Source organism: Callospermophilus lateralis, chromosome 12 (assembly GCF_048772815.1).
Source record: "Callospermophilus lateralis isolate mCalLat2 chromosome 12, mCalLat2.hap1, whole genome shotgun sequence".
In the NCBI taxonomy this organism is placed as follows: domain Eukaryota; kingdom Metazoa; phylum Chordata; class Mammalia; order Rodentia; family Sciuridae; genus Callospermophilus; species Callospermophilus lateralis.
The window spans coordinates 108,454,956-108,462,501 of NC_135316.1; the positions used below are offsets into that span (position 1 = coordinate 108,454,956).

General features: G+C 52.6%; 1 protein-coding gene across 1 annotated transcript in view; it reads left to right on the forward strand.

Moving 5' to 3' along the window:
* Window positions 1-5,733, forward strand: part of Myo16 (myosin XVI) — a 393,713-nt gene extending 387,980 nt beyond the window's left edge. The window contains exon 34 of the mRNA XM_076872404.2: window positions 5,506-5,733. Coding sequence (XP_076728519.2) covers window positions 5,506-5,733 — 228 coding nt within the window. The remainder of the gene's footprint in view (window positions 1-5,505) is intronic.
* The last annotated feature ends 1,813 nt before the right edge of the window (window positions 5,734-7,546 follow it).

Genomic DNA, 7,546 nt, shown 5'->3' on the forward strand with positions numbered 1-7,546 from the left:
CGCCTGACACTGCCTCAGTGCTTCCCAGAGCGACTCGGGCTGCAGGGCCACCCTGGGCAGCAGTGCTTGGCCGAGGGCCACCCCTGGTGGGGTTTGGTCGCTATGAGAAACTGTGGGCACAAGTTTAGCCTTCAGGAGACATGCATTCTGTTCCCGTGTGGGGACAGAGCTGCACACTTGTCCAACACACTGCCACCGAGCAGAGTTGCCCGTGCCACCAGGAGGAGAGGCACGGTCACAGCAGGGAGGTCTGGATCTGTCTGGTTTTTATGCTTGATCTTCTTTTAGACACTGGTCTCCATTTTTAATCTGTTTCCCTATCTTTCCCACTTTCTTTTAGGTTAGCTGAATATTTGTTCTCTTTGTTTTCCTTTATTTTCCTTTGTGGCTCAAGTGACCTCTCACTCTGCCCTTTGGGGTTTTGCAGGGGGATAGAGCCCCCTCCTCACTGCTTCAGTGGGATTTTACAGCCTTCCCCTCTCCCCAGCTCTGCTCCAAGGTTGACACAGCTAAACTTGACTTAACCCCACCTGGCTCTTGCAGTTATTGTTGGCGTTATGCTGTGTTTATGTATGCTTTAAAGTCTGTCAGAAATTCCAAGCATATAATTCGTATTTACCCATGGGTTTATTAAATCTATCTTAAATTTCCATTTCTCCATCTGGGATCATTTTCCTTCACCCTAAAAAAAACTTCCTATTGTCTTTCTGTTAGTGAAGAATTATGATAAATTCCTTCCTTTTTTGTTTGTCCAAATGCTTCTGAAACTCAATAAAAATTCAAGTTATAATTAAAATTGTAATCTGTCCAAATTATCAGTGATTTGACCTATAATTCATTGTTTTCTGGCCGTCAGTGTTTCTATCAAACAGACAGCCTTCATTTTCATTATAGTTCTTTTAAATGTGGAACATCTTTTTCTTCTGAATTTTTGAAGCTTTGTTCTTTGTCTTACTGTACTTTTAATGTGATATCCTGTGTTTGTTTCTGTTGCTGCTCTTGGTGGTGACACGTGTGTTTATCTGTCCTGTGGATTGTGAGGTTCCTAAATGTGTGGATTGATGCCACCACCAGTTGGGGAGACTGAACTCCTTGATCATGGGTTTGCCATATTCTTTGTATCTCTTCTACTTCTTGTTTATGGCTATTTCTGATACTTCTTCTATCGGCCCTCATTTCTTCTGTTCCCACAAAACATTTCAGAGTCTTTATCTGCTAAACCCAATATCTGAACCAACTGTGAATCGCTTTACTTGTTATTGGTAATCTTGCTGCGACCTCTTCACATGTGCAGTGATTGCTAAGTGTGTGCTAAGCCTTGTGTAAGCCACAGGCACTGGAGGGCGTTTTCTTTCACCTGAGGGTTCCGCTGTCCTTTCCTGAGAAGCCAAGGTGAGGGCTCATCATCTGAATCAAGTCAGAAATCAAGTCAGAAGGGGCTGCGAAGCCTGTTTGCCTCCTGTCCCTCCCGGTCCTCTGCTGACCCTCCTGTGCTGTCGACGGAGAGCTATCAGGCCTGTGCTCCTTAGCACCAAGGGCCACAGGAGGCCCAGCTCTGTGTCTCACACTCCCAGCTTCACCTCCAGCCTCCTGCTCCACCCAGATTCACACTCTGCACAGGTTTTGAGGATGAGACTATCTGGCGCCTGAGGTTGCCACCCACCTGTCAGCCTCCTGCTCGGGAAGCACTTCCATCATTAGAGAGGGCTTCCTGGGCTCTTTGTAAGCTTCAGCCTGAGGCCACAGTCACCCAGATCATTGAAGAGCTCCCCAAGTGCACCGTGTGCAAGTGGCAGTTCGCCGGAGGCTCCCCAGGTTTCCAACTTGTTTCTTTAGTCCTGTGCAATGTCAAATGCCATATGGTTTATCTTCCCGACAGAAAGGGCTCTCTGGGCGCCCGCCAGCAATCCCAGCGGCTCCAGAGGCTGAGGCAGGAGGATCATGAGTTCAAAGCCAGACTCAGCAAAAAGTGAGGCATTAAGCAACTCAGTGAGACCCTGTCTCTAAGTAAAATACAAAATAGGGCTGGGGACATGGCTCAGTTGTCGAGTGCCCCTGAGTTCAATCCCCGGAACCACACACGCACGCACGGACGCAGGCACACACATACACACACACACACACACACACACACACACAAAGGCTCTGTGGACCTGTGGAAGAAAAAAGAAAAGTAGTTGGTAATCACCAATTCACTTCAGAAGGCTTCTGCCCACCTAGAATTTGGTCACTTGGGCAGAATTTTTGAAGGTTTTAAAAATATGACTTCTGTAATTAACTTTTTTTTTAATTGGGTACAGTAACCCTCCATAACCAATTTAATACAATCCGTGCTATCCAGAAGTGGGGGATCCTGGCTTTGTTTCCTACACATGTGAACACAAAGTTGCGTCACTTACGAAAGACATCTCAAAAAGTCTGGGGAAAATCATTAGCTGAGCTGGTAGACATATTCTTCCAGCAGTTAAATGTTCTTCCCCACGAGTCAATCTGGCGATGTTATTTTTCCAGAAACCACCACTGTATGCTGCCTGTGAGCTGAGGACCATGCACAGGAATACCCCACGGAACCAACAGAGCATGTGCTAGTGGAGGGCCATGGGGACCCCAAGCCCACTCCTGGAGACTCCCACAGACATCACCAACGCTCAGTAGAAGAAGGAGGAGGGAAGAGCGTGGGGTGGGAGGCTCTGGTCCTGGCATGGGTCAGAGCCTGGGCAGCTGTTGCCGGGTGATGGTCACCGTGTGCACTCAGAGCTAAGGACGGGGCTCTGGAGCCACACTGCCTGGCTCACCGTCTTCCATGCAAATTTCTTGCCTTCTCTGTGCCTGGGTTTCCTTAGCCACAAAATAACAGCAACTGCTTTGTAGTCGCGCAAGAGGAGCAGTTTTGTCAGTGTGTAGAAAGGCGCCTGGCACATACTTAGCCTGCCAAAGTGTCTGTGAACTGACTAAGTGTTGTGCACACTCCCCACCACCCTGCCCTCTGGGCTCACTCCATCGACACTAGACGATTCTGCCTTCCTCAGCATCTGTCCTGCAGAATCTCTCATTTCTGCTCAATTCTGGCAGAGCCCTGAAGTCTAACAAGTGTCCTTTAAGGACCACCGGCCTTTGCCCCTCCCTTTCCACTGGAGCCTAGGGATCGCAGTAGGGATCAAACCAGCAGTGTCCCGTCCCACACCCGGGCTCTGCTGGTGCTGTTGTTGCTTGCTTATGCATTCAGTGTGGGGACATTTTGCCATCAAGACTGGAAGTTCTGGGAAGTTCCGAGATGGGAGGCTGACTTGTGGACTCTGAATCCAGGCTGGACCTTGATGGCTCCTGTCTTGACACTGGCTCCTTGATTCTGTCCCTCGAAAGTCCCTGCTACAGGGAAACAGGGGCTCGGCAGAGGCTTAGAGCTGGGCACACTGACAAGCCTGGCAGCCTTCAGGTGACCTTCTCCAAGGACCACGGCCTCTTGACCCTGCCGTGCTTTTGTCTCTGTTGTTTGGATGAGAAGCTTCTGGGCAGAAGTAGGAGCGGAACGTGGTATTTGGTGATTTGGAGATGGGGTGAGAGCCCTGTCCTTTCTCATTTCTCCACGGTCCTCCCAGTCTGATCTCCAGGATCTCGCGCTTTCTAACCAATGTTATGACGAGGATCTAGAATGTTCCCCAAGCCCCAGGTGCTCAAAAGTGGGGCTCTGGGGAAGGGGTTGGATCATGAGGACTCTGACCTCATCGGTGCATTAATCCCTGGATGCCCGGATGAACCCCTGGGAGGTGGGACCCAGTTGAGGAAGCTGGTCACCGGGGCGTGCCCTGGACGGGCTACCTTCTCCAGGCCTGTCCTCTCTCTCTGCTCCCTGGCTACCATGAGCAGAGCGGCTCTGCCCTGCCAACCCTTCTCCGTGACGCTCCTGCCTCATCTCAGGCCCAGGTGATGGAGTCAGCCAGCGTGGCCTGGATCCTCTAAGCAGAACGTCTGGGGCTGAGGTTGTGGCTCAGTGGTAAAGGGCTTGCCTCACACATATGAGGACCTGGGTTTGACCCTCAGCACCACATAAAAATAAGTAAATAAAGGCATTGTGTCCATCTACAACTCAGAATATTTTTAAAAAAATCTTTAATTCTTTCATTTGTTTTTATCAAGGATTTTGTTCACAGCATTGAAAAGCTGACTAATATAAGCAACATAATCAATCACTTTGGAAGTCACAAAACTGTCGTTTACAATTCCTATGTTGTTATGGCTGACTGGCTGCTAGTCGAAAAGGGATGCCCACAGCAACATAACCCAGTCGTCCCCTGTGCCCAGGATCAAGTCACGCAGAGCTCTGTCTTCAGGCCTTTGGAAGCAAGAGGGAGTAGCCAGTCCAGTTGCACGTTCAGACACCTTCCTCTTGGGGGCTTGCCGCCTGAGAGACCCTGCAGTTGCTACTTTAGCAAACTTCTTTGTGTCGCTGTCACAACATGGAGTGTCACTTGATACCCCAGCGAGGTTCTCAGGCACAGCTGCCTGCCTTGGGCACGCTGGCCTGATGGTTCCGTGGCTGTCTCTTGCAATGCCTATGCTTCGGAACAGTTTCTGGGCTGGTGTGTGAGATCTCTGTCCCACTGTGAGAGGACTGCAGTGGCCCCCTCATCTCTCAGAGCCGTAGCCTTTGATTTAGGGAACATGTGGACCAGGGTCGCTGGAGCATGAGGAAAAGACAGACACACACACAGAGAGAGAAAGCTGGGGCCAGCTGGCAGCCAACTCTGATGGAGTCGGACTGACCCGGAGCTGGCCCAGCTCATCTGTGGCATACTAACCCTATCCACACGTACAGGTTTCATCCTCAAGAGGTCATCTGTGGCGAAGTCTTAGCAAAGCAGGCAATCTGAGGAACACAGGACTGGCGAGACATTAGGGTTATCTTGTTATGCTCAGGAGTTTCTGTTCTTGGGAGCTGGTGCCTGAGCCCAAGGTCCTTACTGGTAAAATTCTTGAGCCTTGTACAGAGTTTCCCATAGGAACTGGGCCATCTGGACCTGCAGCTCTGCACAGGAAGTTCCCAGCACAAACACAGCCTCAAGAGAGTCAGAACGACTGACTCTCCTCACGGGCCTCTGAGCTGGGTCCATAAAAGCATTGTGGTCAGGACGGGGCTGTGCTGCGCTGGGAGTCATGTTTGGATGTTAGCCCCGTGGGTAGAACGCGGGGAAGTTTGAGGAGTCTGTTTCTAGGAGTTTGTCTGTTACCGACAAATGCAAACAAAATGTGAGCCACCTCGAGAGCACGCGTAGTCATGGGGTGGAGGGCAAGGGGCTGTGGAGTCTTTCCTGTACCATCTGGAGGTGTGGCACCTGCTGACCAGTCCAGCTACCTCCTGCTGTGCTCCTCCCTGGCAACCTCACTCGCCAGGCTTGGTGGAGCGGCCTCGTCCCACCCAGTCCCGACTGTCAAGTCCAGGCGCTCCTAGCGCACTCTGCACTCGGTGCCACGTCTGACGGCTTTGCTCTCCTCCTCCCCGCACAGGTCATCCATCAGCTGAGGCTCTCGGAGAATGAGAGCGTGGCCCTGCAGGAGCTCCTCGAGTGGAGGCGCAAGCTGTGCGAGGAGAGAGAAGACTGGCAGCAGGCCCTGAACCACAGCGAGCCCAGGGCGCCTCCGCCGCCTCCCTGCAAGAAGCCCACTCTGCTGAAGAAGCCCGAAGGGGCCTCCTGCAACAGGCTGCCCTCTGAGCTCTGGGACACCACCATCTGATGGCCCTGGACTGCAGACCCGGAACCAAACTGCCTAGTGAATCCAGGCTGCGTCCACAGCAGCTGCCTTCCGACACGCTGGGTCTTCCCTCCACGCATTCACACGAAAAAGCACAGGACACTGACGCTGGCTAGACAAGACTTCCTGTGTGTGTGTGTGTGTGTGTGTGTGTGTGTGTGTCTGTCTGTCTGTCTGTCTGTCTTCTTTCTTATCCATTTTGTGGTAATACACTCTGATTTTCGGGATCCACATCTATAGGGTGCACTGTCCCTGGGAAAGGACAGAAAGGCTGAGGAGAGCGTGGGTGAGCAGAGGGTGGCAGACAGCAGTGGGGTAGGCAGAGCTGTGCGGCTGCGTGCTGTGTCCCTTCAGCCCCAGACATGGCCTTTGTCCTCATGAGCACTGGTCGAGGTGCAGTGCACAGGACATACCTTTCGTTTCTTTGTAGGTGCGTGTGTTTTATTGGAATCTCAAACCTGGTAATTATTTACATGTTTATTATTGTATTTTATAACTTTCTGAAAATGGTGGTGCTCCCTTTCTTCAAAAATACAGATTTTAAAAGGTCATTTCTAGTTTTTTTTTCCCTCCACACACCTTTTTTTAACCGATAGCACCTGGAACCCTTGAAACGGTCGCTTTGGCTTTGCCGTGTCACCCTGCAGAAGCCTGGGCGAGACCAGGTCTAGCTCCCCTCTGTTAAGAGGACGCAGTCCTGCACTGTGTTTTGGGTAAGCGGCTTGTGCACCCCCTAGTTGAACCCCACCCCCCATACCAGCTTTGGCATAGGCTACAGGCAGTTCGTGGCACTCAAACTCACGGCTGGTGGTGCACAAAAGGTGTAGATGAGCAGATGGAGCCACGCTGCTTCCCGCAGCCACATTGCATTGCAAGACGCCCGCGAGCCACGTTGCATGCCTCGCTTGCTGTGTCCCTCACCTGCTGTGACGCAAGGCTTTGTCCCCCTGTGCTTCCGCCGGCTGTCAGGAAATTCTGGGCAGTGCCCGGACCCCTCTGTCTTGCTACACGGACCTTTTATCCATACCAGCCTTTGAAAAGTTACTGTGCCAATAAAAGGGTCAACTGTGTTCTGCGTTTACTTATTGGGGGGCGGCTGTCCCCGGAGCACTCGTGTTTCCTGGTCAGCTAGGCGGGCTGTGGAGGATCTCTCCCACCTTCTTAATGGGTTCACCTCCATGGCAGTCGGCAAGCTCCATCTCCGCAGGGTTTGTCTTACAATACGAGCTTCCCGCCACTTCAGGTATGGCAGACCAACAAACCAGGAGGCAACCTACCTGGAAAGATTCCAGAAACCCCGAGAGAAGCCGCACAGTGTCACGGAGGGTCACGTGAGGGAGGGCCACGTGGGGAAGCTAAGGGAGGCAGGCAGCGGCGGGCGAGCCGAGGCTGCACTGTACGGCTGCAGGGGGGCGGGATGCCAGGAGCAGGCCCCTCACGGGCTCCGGGGGCAGGAGCGGGCCCTGGCTGCCCGCCGATTGGTTGTTGGTCCTGTGGTGACTTGGGCAGTTGGATGGCCTGGAACCCTAGCCCGGTGAGAGCTGGAGAGGAGGTGCTGGGGTGTGGGCTCTGGATGGCTGGTTTGATGTCTCTAGCTGGCCGTGGAGAGCTGAGGCCAGTGTCAAAGCAAGAGAAGAGACCAAGGCACAGCTGGGCATGTCCATCCACTGCAGCGAGCTGCTGCCATCCAGCCCTCACCAGGAGGCCTACAGTGAGGGCACTGGAGCCGCCCCCCCTCTCTACCCTCGCCCTCACTTCGACTCCCTAAACCTGGCCCATGCTAACACAGGTGTGG